This window comes from Ceratotherium simum, chromosome 37 (assembly GCF_057802395.1).
Source record: "Ceratotherium simum simum isolate JZ-2026a chromosome 37, ASM5780239v1, whole genome shotgun sequence".
Lineage (NCBI taxonomy): Eukaryota > Metazoa > Chordata > Mammalia > Perissodactyla > Rhinocerotidae > Ceratotherium > Ceratotherium simum.
In genome coordinates, this window is record NC_141936.1 from 2,204,779 (window position 1) to 2,220,872 (window position 16,094).

Genomic DNA, 16,094 nt, shown 5'->3' on the forward strand with positions numbered 1-16,094 from the left:
TGTGGCACCCTAGTCCGTCCCAGACAGGGAGGGGTCTTTGCTCTACGGTCATGTGACTGTGAACCCCACGTGCATGTCTACATTCACATATGTTATTTCTCTTACTTTTAACTTACAAAAGTAACACGTGGTCACTGTGGCCAGCAAAGCCACAGCTCATGTGAGACCTGATACTCATCCTGTTCCTGCACCAAGAGCATCATTTATGGCTGTATTTCAGCACCGAGAACAGCACCTGACACACAGTAGGAGCTCAAGGAACAGCTACTGAGGGATTCAGAGAGACTGTGAACATTCAGTGTCCCCATCACCCCCCCTTGCAGGCAGCTGGCTAGGCTCTCGCTCAGCCCCAGGTGCCTGGACACCCCCCCTGCTCCCACCTCCTGGCCCTGGCTCCCATCCCCTGCAGGCTCTGCTGAGTGCACACATCCAGGCTCCCTCCACCAGGCTTCCCACTAGCTGCCCAGAGCTCCTTCTCTTCTCTGTGCCCTTGCCCACCCGCCGTCTGCTAAAGCCTGAAGACCCCTTCTCAGGACAATGTTTATGAAGTAAAAAACTATGCAGAGGCTCACAAAGGAAACCAGGTGCAATGCAATAGCTATCAGAATGTTATAAAACAAACGTGGGCTGTGCCACACATGCTTTCCTACGAACAGGTTTTGCAAGACCCGGCAGCAGCTCTAACACCTCCCAGGATCTCAAAGTTGTGATGAATGTCAGCGGTGTTTCTGCTACAAATGTAAAGGGACGTGAAAATGTCAGCAGTTTCTATTGGCGACCAAGTCCCAGGTACTGGAATACCATTGTTGCCTTGTCCATAGTCACGGGAAATGCTATATTTTGGTTACAGGTCAGCAAAAACGGAGATCTAATTTCTTTCTTAGCCAAGTTCATGAAACTATCCCTGGGCCTCTCCCGCGCACCCCGGTTAAGAACCCCAGCCTTGAATGACCTGCCTGCACACCATGTCTGTCCATCCTTCTAGAGCCGATTCCACCACTCACCCCTGCAAGGCTGTCCTAGCCCCAAAGCAGAGAGGTGCCCTCTCCCCCGTGCTCCCTCGGCCGATTCCGTCCTGCCTAGGGCTTTGGTTCAAGTGCTCCTAATGGGGAGTGGGTGGCATTTCCAGAAGGCACTTCCTAGCTGCTCAGGAGTGTCCTGCACTGCACAGGGTCCCTGGCCTCCCTGACTCTACCCCTAAATCACTGTGACAACCACATCCCAGGAAGGAGGCTTTAGCTGTGTGTCTTGAGTTGCGGCCGCCCCACAATGTCCTCCAACTCCGCAAATACACAGTGACGAGGAGACACCAGTCCCCGGTGTTAGGTCCCTCCAAGGGAGGACGCCAAGATGCCTGGGGTGTCCTGTAAGCAGCCCCTACCAGGCCGGGGGAGGGGGCCAGGGATGGTGAGGCTGAATCATTTAAGAGCCTCATCCCTTTAAAAAACCTCTGTTTGTCCAGTGTGCCCTGCGCTCCAGGACAACGGGACATGCAAGCGAACACCTGAGCCAACCCTGGCATCGGGTGGCATCATCTTCTCCCCAGGGCCTGGAGGTGGTCACAGGTGGGTGGGATGTACTCCCTGAAGCCCCCAGAGTCGGGGATGGGCACTCAGGGCCCCAGATGCTTAAGGATGCACTCGGATGTCACACACACTTCACCACAGGGGCCCAGATGGCCACAGGTGGCCCCAGGCGCCGAGGACGTGCTCAGATATAGGGATGGGCTGGACGGCTACTCACGGTCTCAGACAGAGGTCCTCGGTGTTGGGGATGTGGTCCGAAGGTGTGCACAGGCCACAGACCACCACTGATTCCAGCACTGACGGTGAGCCCAGGAAACGTCCCCACCAGGGAGGCTCGGGGCCAGGGTCACTGCCAGGTGCACTGCCTAGGGCCCAGTGCCTGCCTGGGAGGGAGATATGCCAGCTTGTCCCTCAACGTGTTGATGGCACTGCAGCCAAGTCCACAGTCTGAGGGTTGACCAGCTGGGTCCCAAACGAGGCTTAGGACATAGTGCCTGCCGGGCCCTGGATGGCTGGGTTTGGGAGGGGCTGGCAGCCCCAACTGACTTTCTCATCAGACCCTGACCTTCTGGGGGTTGGGGACCACGGCTTTTGATCTCTGTGTCCCAGAAACTAGCAGAGGGGTGAGCACATAGCAGATGAATGAATGAATGAATGAACGGAAGGATGAGGGGCTCATACTTCCCAGCCTGAGTGACCCTTCCTTGTCTCTCATAAGGAGGCATGGCAGCTGGGCTCAGGCGTTTGGTGCCCATCAGCAGGACCCGCTCTGACCTGAGGAGGCCTTCCAGGGGGTGGCTGGCAAGCCAAGCCTGGGCTGGAGCTGAGCTCAGCCTGACCTTCTGTTCTGCCAGCCGCCGGCCAGCCCTTCCTCACGCGGGCGTCACAAGGGCCTCACTGGGGCCTGCAGGTTCCCAGGCCCCGCCTTTCTCCTGGGCCCTCCCCAGCCCCTCCCGGGGCTCCTCCACTCCCCAGCCTGGGGACCCCTCAGTCCTCTGGGGCCTTCCAGAGCCATCTCTCCCTGCACCTGTGGGGTGCTCTGTGGCCTATGCTTTGGGGCTTTGACCCCCGGCTCTCTGTCCTCTGGCTGACCCCACCCTTGCACTCTGGACCACATACCCATCGCCTATGGGACCAGGCCACGTGGACGTCCCCCCACTACCCTAATAAGGCAGGCTCATGTGGCCTCACCCCCCTACCTGCTCCTCCTTGGGGCATCCCTTTTAGCTGGCAGCACCACCACCTCGTGCCCACACCAGACACCCGGGGCCAGTCTAGGCCAGGGCAGGAGTGACTCACTCAGCCAGCAGGTGACAGGGCCTGGCCTGAGGCAGTGAGGTGACTGGGGAGAAGCCACTCAAGGAACAGGACTCTGAGCCCTGGGGACCCCCTCTTGGGACTCGGCTTCCCCATCTGCACACTAAGTGGTCATACGAGATGGTACCCAGCCTGACCTGAAGATACCCCCTGGCCCTGCCTGCTCTGGGAGTCCAGGAGAGACCCCCAGGTAATGGGCCGGCGGAGGTCAGGGCATGGCTGCAGGAGGCAGGGCCTGGAGCTGAGGCCCTGGTAGGCTCTGGGGCACCCTGGCAGGTGGGAAGGAGGGGCAGGGGAGGCCGGGGCCCAGAGCTGGGCCTCCCTTTACTGGCCAGCTCCAGCCCAGGTCATCTCCTCAGCCCCAGGCCCTGCAGTGGCTGTCCTGTGCACTGTCCAGGCCCTGGGGCTCACCCACACCGCAGACCCTGTTGGCCATGGGAGGCCTGCCTTGCGGTGCTGCCAGGCTGGTCCTCACCGCGCACCAGTCCCTCAGCGCTGGTCTCTGGTTTCCTATCTGCTTCTCACCCTCCAGCCTGGGCCTCGGGACAGTCTGCAAATGGCCTGGTCCCCTCCTCTGCCAGAGCCCAAGCCAACTCTCCTCCTCTCGGATGCAGCAGGGGCAGTGGGGAGGGCTCTGGGCCCCTGAGGGGCTGAGGTCAAGGCAGGTAGCAAAGGAGCAGGATTGATGGAGCCCCCCGGGGCTGCCCTGTCACCCAACCAAGCCTCGAGAACCCAGGGAGCATTTAGCACAAATGAGCAGCAAACCTCCTCAGCCGGGCCACCGTGCCAGGGGACAGCTGCCACCCAGGCCCTGTGCTGCTGCCTGCCTCCCATCTCTCTCCAAACCCTCCAAACTCCCGTGCTACTGGCTGCCTCCTCCAGAAGTCCACTTAGGGGCCCAGCACCTGCCTGCACGCTGTGCCCTTGCTTAGAGGCCCTCCCACTCACAGGTGGGGATGCTGAGCCTATCCAAGGCACACTGGTACCACTGAGTCACGACTGTCCCAGCCAGGTGCCCCCAACTCCCATGAGGATCTTAAGGCAGGCCCCTCACTGCCCACCCTGGGACCCTCCCACTCACAGAGGGCTGGGACTGGTCAAGGACCGGGTGGCAACACAGGGCTTGGAGGTGAGGTCCCCGAGCCTGCCGAGACAGGGCTGTGTCTTGAGAAGCTTGTGGGTGGGAGGGGTGAGGAGCCGGCCAGGGTCTGACACCCCCACGTTGTCATCAGGGCCTGGGTGAATGTCTGCGCTGGGCCAAGCCTGTGGCAGACTCAAGGAGGCACGGCCCTGTCCTGAGGAGCTGCCATCACGAAATACGCGGAGCCCGGGATCTCTGCCCGCTGGGCGGGAAGCGCAGGAGAGCGAGGGGCAGGCGTGAGGGGCTGCCCCCTGCTGTGGGCTGCACCACGTCCTGCCAGTTCACGTGCTGGAGTCCTAACCCCCAGGGCCTCAGAAGGTAGCCTCATTTGAGGATGGGGTCTTTGCAGATGTAACTGGTTAAGATGAGGTCACATGGGAGTTGGGGGGGCCCCTAATTTGACAGGACTGGTGTCCTTCTTTTTCCAGGGTGAAGTACAGAGGCAGATGCATACACAGGGAGAAGGCTATGTGAAGACGAAGCCCGAGACCTTCACGCCAAGATACGCCAAGGATCGCCAGCAACCGCCAGAAGCAGGGAGAGGCCTGGAACAGCTTCTCCCCTCGCGGCCTCAGGAGGAACCAGCCCGGCCGACACCTTGACCTCGGACTCCCAGCCTCTGAACCGTGAGACAGTAAACTTCTGCTGTGTGAGCCGCCCAGCCTGTGGTATTTGTTACGGCAGTCCTGGGAAGCTGATACTCTCCTGACCCCCGGCGCCCAGCCCAGGCCTGGCACACGGGAGGTGCTTGGAATATTTACTGCAGTGAACATAGCAGAGGCCTGCCCAGACTTGGGGAGCACCCTGGGGAGCAGGGAGAGCCCCGGACTGTAGGTGTGTTGGGGATGCCCGGGGAAGCTGGGCATCAGGGCCAAGCCCCTGAGGGAGCACGGTGCCAGGCGTCTGCTGTGGGTGGGGAGGGGGAGGACCTGCCTGGTGGGAGAGGTGCGTGTGTCAGGAAGGTGAGCCAGCCAGAAGCCGGTGGAAGACGGGCAGATGAGCGGATGCGGGGAGGCTGGCCTGGCTCCCCCAGGGGCTCCTAAACCCACCCAGGGTTCCAGGATTTCTGCCCAGAGAGCAGGGCTCTCACATTCAGAGCTTCCCTGGGAGCCACAGCCTGGCCGAGAATAGCTGAGGAGGCTGGACACCTGGCTCTCCCCCAGTGCAGAGGCCATAGTGTCGGGGGACAGGCCAGCCCTCACCTCACACCTGGCTGCCGTGTGCTCCCACCTGGGAAGGCAGCCTGGGGTGGGGTGGGGCCTAGAGCAGATGGAGGGAGAAGGACGGCAGCATCCCCCACCCCCAGGAGACTTCTGGCAGCTCGGGGCACCTGCCTAGGCCTGTCCCTAGACAGACGCCGCCGACAAGAAAGGCCGCCAGCCAGCGCGGCAGTGAGGAGCCAGGCTCCAGGGTGGGCAGCCCTCGTCCTCCTGAGCCTGTTTTCTCTCCCAATGCGGCCAACGACCTGACCCCACAGGGCTGTGCTGGCAGTTAGACATGATCAGGGCTGGCACCGGATGCCAGGCAAGGAGACATGGAACAGGCAGGGCTGGGCTCAGGCTGCAGGGCCCGACGCCCTCCTGGCAGACACATGCCCTGAGTCTTGGTCTGAAATCACCCTAACCAAGCCAGGTCTTGGGGAGGAGGGTCTGGCTTACAGGAGAGAAGGTCAACCTCTCACTGCCTGGGCATGTCCAGGCCTGGGGACAGCAGACAGTGGGCCCAGGCCTGACTTGATTCCCATGTGGCCTCAGGGGAGCCCCTCTCCCTGCCTGTCTCCCTGTCCAGGACCAGCTAGGCTGACACACCCATAGCACTCTCCTCCTGACTCCAAACCCAGCCTGCCACCCGGCTGGCACATCCCCAGTCCCTCTCCTGGGAGGCCTCCTCGGCCCTGCAAGCCTTTCAACCGTGGCTCACACTGTTCCTCATTAGGACCAGCACGGAGCCAGCTTACCAACAGACTGGCCTGTCTTGTCTCCTAGGCTTACTAGCCCCTGCATAGGCCATGTATCCTCAGCTCCTGGGGGACTTGGCCCAGCATGGTGCTGGGGACATGCTGGGGGCTGCTCCTTAGGCTGGCCAGCAGCACACAGCTGGGTCATCTTCTGTGTGCACCCTGGGGTCACTTGATTCATGCCCCTGGGGCCTGGGAACAGCCCTTAGCAGGGTGGGAATGACAGGCTCCAAGGCCCGCTGAAAAGCTGGCCTTCACTGTACAGGCAACGGGGGCCTGGTTAGAGGGTGAGGCCCAGCTACGTGGAAGCCGAGTCGCTGGGCAGCACTGTCAGGAGGGATCGGGGCAAGACTGGAAACAGCGAGGCCAGAGCAGGGGTTTTTCGTGAGTCGGGAGGTAAGAGAAGCTCTAACTCGGCCTAAGAAATGGAGCCCAGGGCCAAGAGAACCGACAGCAGCTGGTGGCCCATCAGGGCCTGGGCCTCGTGGTCCCAGTTCAGGCCTCCAGCCTGGGATGGCACTAGGCTTCCACAAAACACAGACCCTGGGACTGAACAGCAGTTAATGACACAGGCTTTGGGGTCTGCAGACTAGCTCTAGTCCCCAGAGCTCCCCGTGGGCCGCGGGCTCTGAAGAAAGTTATGTGGGTTCTCTGGGCCTCGGTTTACTCATTTGTGAAACAGGTCTACAAAGACCCCTCCTCATCCAATACATTAACTAGACAGTAATGGGAAGTGAGTCACATGGAGGCTGGTTCATGCCTCTGCAGAAGGCCTCCGAGGCTAAGGGACCAAGGGGCCAAGGGGGAGGACATGGCCTGAGGCTGCCCACGCGGTGCAGGGTGCCCACATGCTCTCCCTCCTGGCGACCTTTGGGGGAGATCGTGACTATTCCCATTGTCACATGTGAAGAAACAGAGGCACAGAGAGGCCAAGTGGGGTGGGAAGCCGACACGGCAGGGCCGGCATTTGAACCCAGGCCCAGGGAGGACGTCTCGCCTCTTGGGGGAGCACGGCAGCACGTCCAGCACAGAGGCTTGAGCAAGGGGCCCAGGCTGTTGCATCAGGCAGGTGGCCCTGTCGAATCTTGGCTCCCCGGGGGACCCTCCCCCACGCTGGAAGCCCTGTCCTCATGATGGGGATGATGAAACCTCAGCTGGAATGGTGGAGGACCAAGCAGTGGCCCAGCCGGAGACCACCGACCACCTTGGGAACCCACGTTAGACACATGGGGACTTCTGCCTTCTGAATAGGACAAGGGACACAGAACCTTCTGGTCTGGGGATGGGCTGTGTGCCAGGTGGCTTACGAGAGCCCCGCTGACTGTGGCTGGGTTCTCTTGGGCTCAGCCAGGACAACCCTTTCTAGGAAGTGGGGGGGAGGCCCAGGCCCTCTGCGAACCCTCCCCTGGGTGCCCGCCACCCAGGCGGTCAGAGCCAGCATGGGGAAGTAAAGATTTCCACTGCTGGGCCTGAGGCGTAGTCCTCGGTGCAGGCTCCATGGCACACTGGTGACACCTGACCCCTGGGGTAGAGGAGCAGCTGGCCAGTTCTGGTCGCTCGGACAGTCCCATATCCCCTCTGACCTCTAACCCCCACCGCTGGACCTCCAGGCCCCTCCTCCTCTGCCCAGGCCCTCATTTCCCACTGCCCACCCTACATAACCCAGCATAAAGCAGGACATTCGTGGATCCCCAGCAAGTGTTCACTGAGAACCTGCTTGGCACTGGGAGCCAGGCCAAGTTCTGTGGCTACAACAGAGAAGTGTACAGACAGACGGGATCCCTGTCCCCAAGATCAATAAAGGGTCAGAAGGGAGGCCCGGCAGGTGCTCAGGGAACTTCTGGGGACCAGAAGCAGCCTTGCAGGTGGAAGGAGAAAGCCCGCCAGGCGGGGCTGTGATTCAGCACGAGGCAGGGCATTTCCCCACACAGCAGAGGGTCCCGGTGGTTCAGCTCCTGGCCCTTGCTTTCTGTGCAGCGCTCCTTGCCTGAGGAACGGCTACCTGGTGGCCTCCCCTGGCTGCTGCTCTCCCAGGCCTGCTTCCTCCCCTGTAAAATGAGGTGACAACCTTCGTCACCCAGGCTGCCCAAAAAGCCACACAAAGTCATGAACAGGAGACCAATGCACTCTGACAGTCCCCTCTTACGAGCCCACCGCCATTTCTGCTCCCTCAGGCAGAGGCTGGAAAGGCCACCTGCAGACTCAGGGCCCCCCTCCCTCCCTTCCAACCACTAGGAAGCACTGGGTCTCTGCCCCACCCGGCCTGGGCCAGCTGAGCCAGGGCATTCTCAACAGGTGTCCACCCCTAGGGTTCCCCATGGTGGAGAAGTCTGGCTGCCAGGCCTGCAGGAGAGGGGACCTTCGGCAGGGCTCCCCAAGAGCAGCGTGCCACTGCAGGCCCACCAGAGGGCGCCCGATCTGCAGAGGCCAGAACTGGTCACACAGAGGGAGCAGGAGGGGACACGGCTGGCTGGCTGGCTGGCGGCTGCCCTGGGAGGTCACCCTGCTTCCTTTGCCCCACGTGGCACTGGCACTCTCCTCAGCGCCTGTGCCCCTAGGGCACTTTAGAGTTCCGTGCTCTTGGGCGAGGGGGTGGGTACGGCCATGGGGGTTCAGAGGGAGCAGCTGCCCTGGAGAAGCCCTCGGTGCTGGGATGGAGGAGCCGTGGGCCATTGGCAGGGAGGGCAGTAACCCTACCCGGAGTGCAGTCTCCAGCTTTCCAGACCCAGAGGAGGGCGGCGCCCGAAGCCCTGGCCAGCATGATGCTGGGACAGCTGCTGCGTGGCCATACTCCCCCAGCTGGACGGACAGCACCCCGCCCCCACTCATCACACTGATAGCCACGCACTTTGCTTGTCATGGGCTGTAACCCACTGCATCCCCCAACCAGAGGGGGCCGAGACCCAGCCCCCAGCCTAGCCCCACCTCAGCTTCTCCAGCTTGCGCAGCTCTCTCCCCTAGCCCTTGGCAGCTGCCCAAACTCTGCCACTCTGTCTCTCGGCCTAACTCGGCCTGTGGATGTGAGCAAGTTTAGGATGGCCCCCAAGGGCACCATGGCTGAGACGGAGTGGACGTGGGAAAGGGGGCTGTGGGGCAGAGAGGAAAGCTTCCACCCGAGATCCAGGCTGGGTGGGGGCAGCTGCTCAGCCACCCTGAGAACCCACGATCTGAGAAGGGATCCAGCGGGAAGGCCAGGGATGCTCCGGCAAAAGTGCCTGTAGGGGGAGGGGCAGAGGTGGTGGTGGAGCATGAACTAAACACTGCAGAGGGCTTGCGCTTGTGTGCCCACCAAACCCGACCCACCTCCCACCCAGGAGGGAGCCCCAACAATGGCAGGGGCCCCGTAAGCACAGGGAGGCACAGGAAGGCCTGCCTTGGGGAACTTGAGAGAGGCCTCTCCAGAACCTCAGGATGAGTATCAAGGGATCTCACAAGGCAGCCTTCTGTGCGTTTGCCCCTCTGGGGGCCAGCGGGCCAGAGTCTGGCTGCCTCTCCCAGTCCCCAGCAAGGAGGGCCATGGGCCCGCCCCTCACACTGATGCTCTCTTCTCTCATCCAGAATTCCTGTGGCCCTGGTCATTCCCTGTCCCCATGTCACCATCTGAGTGTGGCCGTTACTTGCCTGCTCCCCCTCTGTTTGGCAGGAGCCCCCAGGGCAGGAGCCTGGTCTGCCCTGCTCTTGTTCCCTGTGCCCCAGTCACCCCGCACAGACCCAGTGCGGCTCCAAACACATCTGCAGTTTAAGGATGAAGCCTGGGGGTCCGGGAGGCCCTTAGGACACTGCTCCATCGCCCATGCTCACACACACTTCTGTCCCCACAGGCCTACAGGGAGAGGGTGGCGGGACTGCCGGCAGCTGCAGGGCTGAGGCCGCCTGGGAGGATCCACACTCTTACAAAGAAATGACATGGCCCCTGGGCGGGATCCAAGGCACCGACCACCTGCAGCTGGACTACAGCGACCCAGACTGCCAGGCGGGGCGAGCGCACCAGGCGAGCACAAGTTCCCCGCAGGCGTCAGGAATCCCTGCCAAGCGGCATTCCCGCTCGAGATGGCAGAGGTCGCGCCTTCCCCGCCCCCCAAGCGCACAGCTTGCTCTCTGCCTCGCAGGGGCCCCTAGGCTCCCTTGCTGGGGACCCCGCGGGAATCCCCGGGCCCGACCCTAGGCGCCTCCCCGAGAGGCCCGCACAGCTGAGCGTGAGTCCCTTGTTCGCCACGGAGCAGGGTACCGCCCGGCCCACAGCCCGGCGAGGAAAGCTCCACGGGGAACGGGCGCGTGTGCGAGTTGGGGGCTGGCGGCGACCGAGAAGAGTGGAGACCTGGGGGAGGCAGGGCGGCGCGAAGCTCGGAGGCGAGGGCCCGAGGGGATGCAAACGAGTGGAGGAGCACAGGGCCACTAGGAGCCCGGGCGGCCGGGCTCAGGCGGTGGGATTCGTGCCCCCGGGGCGAGGGGCCGCGCGGGGCAGACCAGGCGAGAGCAGGGGCCGCAGGAGAGACCCGAGCGCGCCGGGATCCGGGGCCCGCAGCCCAGCCGGGTTGGGGCCCCGGGGCGCCGCGCCCTCACTCACCCGAGATCTCCGCCTGGGGCACGTCGCTCAGGCTGAAGCCCTTGGCCCCGTAGATCTGGCGGACTTCGCCGCAGCTCCGGCTTTTGCTGGCAGGGTCCCCGCGGGCGCAAGCGGTCAGCGCGGCGGCCGCGCACAACAGCCACAAGCCTCGGGCCCGGAGCTCCATGGTGGGGCCAGCGGCGCCCCCGGCCGCCCGCCCGCGCCTCTCTCAGATCCCAGCCGGGCCCGCGAAGCTCCCGCCCGCGAAGGGCAGAGCCAAGGTCCCGGCGTGCGGCTCGCGGTCGGGAGGCCGAGGAGGCGGAGACAACAAAAGCCGGCGGCGGAGGCGCGGGGCGCGAGGTCCGGCCGCTGGGTCCGGCCGCCCAGAGCGCGGCGGGCGAGCGCGCAGTCCGGGCTCGGCGCCTCCCCCGCCGCCGGCCCGGCCCCTCGGCAGCCGGGGAGAGGGGCGGGGAGGGGAGGGGCGCGCAGGGCGGGAGAGGAGGGGAGCACTGAGCGGGGCGGGGCGCGGCGCGAGGACGCGATCCGGGGCGCACCGGGCGCTCCTCCTGCTCGCCGGGAACTGGGGGGGCCCACCTGTCTCGCGCGGATCTATCGACTGCTCGAGAGAGGCGGGGGAGCCGGGGAGAGCGCGGGCCGTGGCCAGGGTCCCCAACGGCGGGCCCCTAACGCCCAGCGCCCGGGGCGGCGGCACCACCTGTGGGGGCGGGGGCGCGGGTGCTGAGGCAGGGCTTCCCCCGCCGGACGTGACATCACGCCTTCCGTGCACCTATCACGGGCGTCCCCGCCCCCAGCCGAAATCGGCATCCCTCCCATCCTCCTTCTCCCTTGCGCCGGCCCTGCCTTCCTGCACCCTGGCAGCGCGCCCCGCGCCTCCGCTCCCGCAGCGCTTCGGTCCTGGCTGCCCGCCGCCCACACCTCGGTTCGCCGCCTCCTTCTTCGCCCGCACCCCTTTACTAGCCCCTTGCCCCCCACGCCCTTTTCATCCGCCTCTCCCACGGCTCCAACTCATACCTGATGGCTTTATGGGGGAGGATGGGGGTCTGGGTCTGTACGTGGGAAGCTAACCAAGAGACTAGACCCCACCCTCTCCCAGCCTTGTGTGGAGGCAACGACCCACTAAGGTGTTGGAGATTGTCGGCCTGTTTTTGATCCCTCCACGTGATTCTTTGGATGCTGGGGAAACAAAAGTGATGGGGCAGAAGCGTATCTATTGGCTTGGGGCGCCGAGCTGTAGCAGGTGACGTCTTGGAGAAGGGATGGGGGTCGGGGCCAACAACCCGTCAGATTGCTGGGGGATGAGGTGTGACAGAGTGACAGAGAGAGAAAATGCCAGGAGACCTGCTGAGTGAGGCTGGCCCAGCACCAGGCGGGGTCCGTGGCAGTGCCCTTAGCTGCAGAGCTGGGTGGGGACAGGGGTCTGTGGGAAGGGAGGTGAGAAGCTGAGGGTGCTGGTACCTGGATGGCTTCTCGATTTCCTTCTTTGTGAGCTGCTGCAACCCTCCCCCCGGCCTCCTACTCCTGGTGCTGCCATGTGGGCAAAGATCCCAGAGACCACCAGGTCTAGGCCAGGCCGTGAACCCACATGCCTGATTGGCGGAAATGGGGGAAGCAAATAAGTTGGCACCATTGGCAGAGGACCCCAAGATAACTGTCACTTGGCACTAAGGGTGCCCGAACCTTGGGGTTGTAGTTTTACCTCATAGCAGAGAACTGGCCCATGGGGTTCTGCCAACACCCCCCACCCCATGCCTGCCAGCTTGCGGGCCACTGTGGGCTGTGAGCAGGAAGGTGGGCTCCATCCCTCCCCTGGGGCTCTCTGAGCTGTTGACTCAGCAGCCCCAGAGGCACTTGGGGTCTCCTGCCCTGCTTCCCAGAGAAGGCCGCTCTCTTCACCCGGAGACACTGAGTCATTGCGTGAGCCGGAGGTTGCGGGGACCCAACCCAAGTGTACAGCCCTCCTGCCCTCCCCATGCACCTGCTCCTCATCACATGAGTAACTCACAGACCCCCATGCAGCACCAGCTTCTTGCCTGGATCTGCACGGCCGCCTGGACCCCTCCCCCAGTGCCTGCCTGGCTCAGGCCCCTGTGATAGGATGAGGAACACCTGGCCCAGGCCCTCGAGGTAGGAGCTCACCTCTGGCCCCGTGCTTCTGGATCAGGCAGGAGCGGACTGGGGTTTAACTGTGCTTGAGGCTCAAGAGTCACCTACTCTTTCTATTGTTATTGTCATCCTTGTCACTGTTACTTCCTCTTAATCTGACCAGACTGGGCAACTCCTCAGTGTCCAGTGCATTTCCCGGCCTCCAGACAGCAGCGTGGCCAAACTGTCCACGTGTCAGGCTCACACGGCACGTTTCCAGGATGTGGTGGTCGTGGGCATGTGCCCTGCCGGAGTACGTCCCAGGTATATGATGGCTCCGTCCCCCAGAGAAGTCCTTACCACCACCTGCAAGGTCGCTTCACAGATCGCGACACTCCCAGTCAGGGCCCTTCCCCAGAGAGGAAACGTTCCCCAGCCGATTCTGAGCTCCCATTGCCTTGATGTCGAGGGCAACGGGGTAAGTGAGGAGCACAGCGTCCCTTTTGAGAATGGCTGTAAGGAAGACGGTGGGGATGGCCCATGTAGACCGGCAGGCACCCAGCAGGGCGCAGGTGGCCCACAGCCTCCCCTCCCTCGCCCAGGGGTCTGGGGCTCTGGCTGATTATTCTGGATAGCTTTGTGGGTGCTCAGCCTGCCGTGCTTGAGGTTCAGGCTGGGCTGGGGCAGAGGTGCCTGGGTGTCAGCGGTCTGCATGGCTGCCCAGGGTGCGTCGTGCCTCCCACCAGGGCAGTTTCTTCCCAGCTTGTGCTCCTCAGGTGGCCTCCGGCCCCTTTCTGGTTGAAAGCGACAGAAGGCCAACTGGAGGAAAAAATGTAAGCAGAAAGCAAGTGCATGGTCTCCTGTCTGTCACTGACGCTAGCTAGCTCCCTGGTCCAGTCCCTCAGTAAAGGAAGCTGAGACCTGAGTTCAAATCTGGGCCCCACCACTTACCAGCCATGTGATTTTGGACGCTGCACTCGGCTTAGTCTCCTGATCTTTCCTGTGAGGATTTAGGAGAGGAACTGAGAGACGCGCTCCCCACGAAGCCTGGCCCGTGCCCTGCAGGATAGATGCTGCCGCTGTGACCAGCATGGACCCAACTTTGAGTGGCCCGCCCTCGGGCCAGGGAGAAGGGCCGTGATAAGGGGCCCTGCCGTGGTGTTGGTCCCTGGCCCAGAAGGACAGCAGGGGCCAGTGCTTTCAGCTCTCCCTGGGGCTGGCACCTGCCAGAGCCTTGATGACCAGAAGGAGCGAGGCCATGTGCAGCTGACCGCTAGGTGGTCATGGCTGGAGGCGGCTCTGTGGAAGGCTGCCGGAGGCGGGTGACGGGGGCTGCACGGAGAGGAGATGCTATCTGCATCCCCAGCGCTCCTCCCCTCTTTTCCCTCCAGTTTTCCGGCCCATGGGGCCTCCTCCCTTGCTCCCCACCCAAGGGGTGTGCTTACATCCTACAGACATGTGGACATCATTACTGGGCAAGGGCAACGGTTCCATCCCAGGTCATGCAGCCCAGAGGAGCTGCCCCAAGTGCTGGCAGCCGGGACCTCCTGTTCCTGAGACACAGGCTGCCTCTGCCAGGCCTGCGCTGCTTACCACTGTGGCCCTGGCAGTTCAGATTTAGGATCGGCCTAGGACCACCCAGGATGAGGTAACCTGGTGCTGCCAGGCCAGGGCACAGTTTGGCACAAGCAGCCGGGGCCTTGGGAGCCAGGGCCGGGTTACATTGGTGAGGGGCCATGTCAGCCCCCCAGGCCGAGGTTTCACCCTGTTCTCCCCCAACCACCACACCGCACATGCCCTCCATCAGCGTGGTCATTGGGGTGGGGTCTCTGTGGGAGTCCCAGAGGCTGAGGTGGGGGCGTGGCCGACAGAGCCCTCCCCGTTTGTGCCGCTTGCCCATCCAAAGAGGGCCACTGTGGCTCTGAGCAAGACACCCACTCATACTTTGGGGTCCTCGCCCATCCGGACCATGTGGGCACAAACGTGTGATGGAAGGAAGGAAGGAATAAGTGAGCTGTTTATTCATAAGAAGGGAAAACTGCATTGTCCCTAAGAAGTGGGTGTGTGACCGAGACTGGGTCTGCCCTTCTGCTGACACCAAGTGAGGGCTGAGAAGAAAGGGGCCATTTAGAATCATGTCAGAAGGGGAGTGTGGGCTCTCCCGCGTTTCCGTCTTCTTGAGGAGTGACCCCTGTCCTGGAGGGCAGCACCCACCCCCTCCCCCACTTCCTGCCTCTGGCCAGGCGGGATCGGGGATGCTGGGCCCTGACTGCTCTGAAGACATGGGAGTCAGCAGGTCACGAGTTCCCAGGTGTCAGGGCTGTAGGCCTGCTGGCCTCCACTTCTCCCTCAGAAATGATTCAGCTTCTGTTCCCTTGGGGTTCCTGTGAGCCAGCGCTCCCCTTCTAGCTACTGGGGAGCGACCGAGTTCGTTCTCTGTTGGGTGTCTTTTGGCAGCCTCTGAAGCGAGTTTCCAAAGAGACTGAGCAGTTAAGGTGGCTTCCCTCCATGTGTGCCTGCTCAGCATGTCAATGCCAATGGCGTCCCCTGACAAGGGCTCGTCCTGCTGGCAAGTAAGATGCCTGGGGTCAGAGGGCGTGGGGCATGGATGGCTGGGCTGTGGCGCCTGGGCCCACTGAGGCCCTGGGAGGAGTTGTGACGTGCTGGGGGGCAACGGAGGACACAGAGTCCCCACTCCTATGCAGGACACTGAGGACCCCTGGGCAGCAGCCTGAGGGAGGAAGTGGATGCCACAGGGTGTGGCTGATGGAGAGGAATTCGACCCTGGGCAGGCAGGGCTTTCTGCAGACCATCACCAGGGTTCCTATTGGAAAGAGGCGAAGGCTCGCTCCATCACCCTGTCACTTGGAAAAGCCTTGGAGCTGGGAGGGGGAGCCACCCTCTGGGCCTTTGCTGCCTTGTAGATGCCACCAGTTTACACTGGCTCCCTGCCTCTCGATGTTGATTCGTAGAGAAAACGCAGGAGTCACTGGTCGGCTCAGGGAACCTGTCTGGTCTCCTGTTCTTATAAAGGACCTCAGCCCAAGACCGCCCCCAGGGATTGTTCCAGCCCACACTGAAATGTGGTGCTGATCCTGGCTCTGCCTGGAAACTCAGTGGAACTCTGGAAGCCCTCCCACCCCACGCTTGGGCCTGGTCCCCAATCTAGAGAAGCTAGCTCTGAGTCTGAGCTGCAAGGCACCCTTGCTCCCCAAATTGGGGGGGTGGGGGGGCTGGGTGGGGGGAACTGCTGCTCAGGAGCAGGGGTGGGGTGGAGGAGGCCCCACGCTGAGCGCGGAGTTGGCAGGACAGAGATAACATGGCACCGTTATTCCCAAAGGTGTCCCACCTGAACCCACCCTCCACCTCTCTCCACACCCCGTGTTGGGGCAACGGCCTTCAAGGCAAAGCTCCTTGGCAGCCTGCTCAGCTTGGCCAAGCCCTTTGATCAGCCAGAAGCCTGGGCAGCCTTTCTTATCCACAGCCAGCAGAGGGGAAGTAGAT

At 62.7% G+C, this 16,094-nt stretch overlaps 1 protein-coding gene across 1 annotated transcript in view; it reads right to left on the minus strand.

Annotated features, from left to right (window-relative positions):
- The window catches only part of GPC1 (glypican 1), a 31,599-nt gene extending 20,524 nt beyond the window's left edge, over positions 1–11,075 (minus strand). The window contains exon 1 of the mRNA XM_004427741.3: positions 10,509–11,075. Coding sequence (XP_004427798.1) covers positions 10,509–10,674 — 166 coding nt within the window. The 5' untranslated portion in view covers positions 10,675–11,075. The remainder of the gene's footprint in view (positions 1–10,508) is intronic.
- Positions 11,076–16,094: the final 5,019 nt, after the last annotated feature.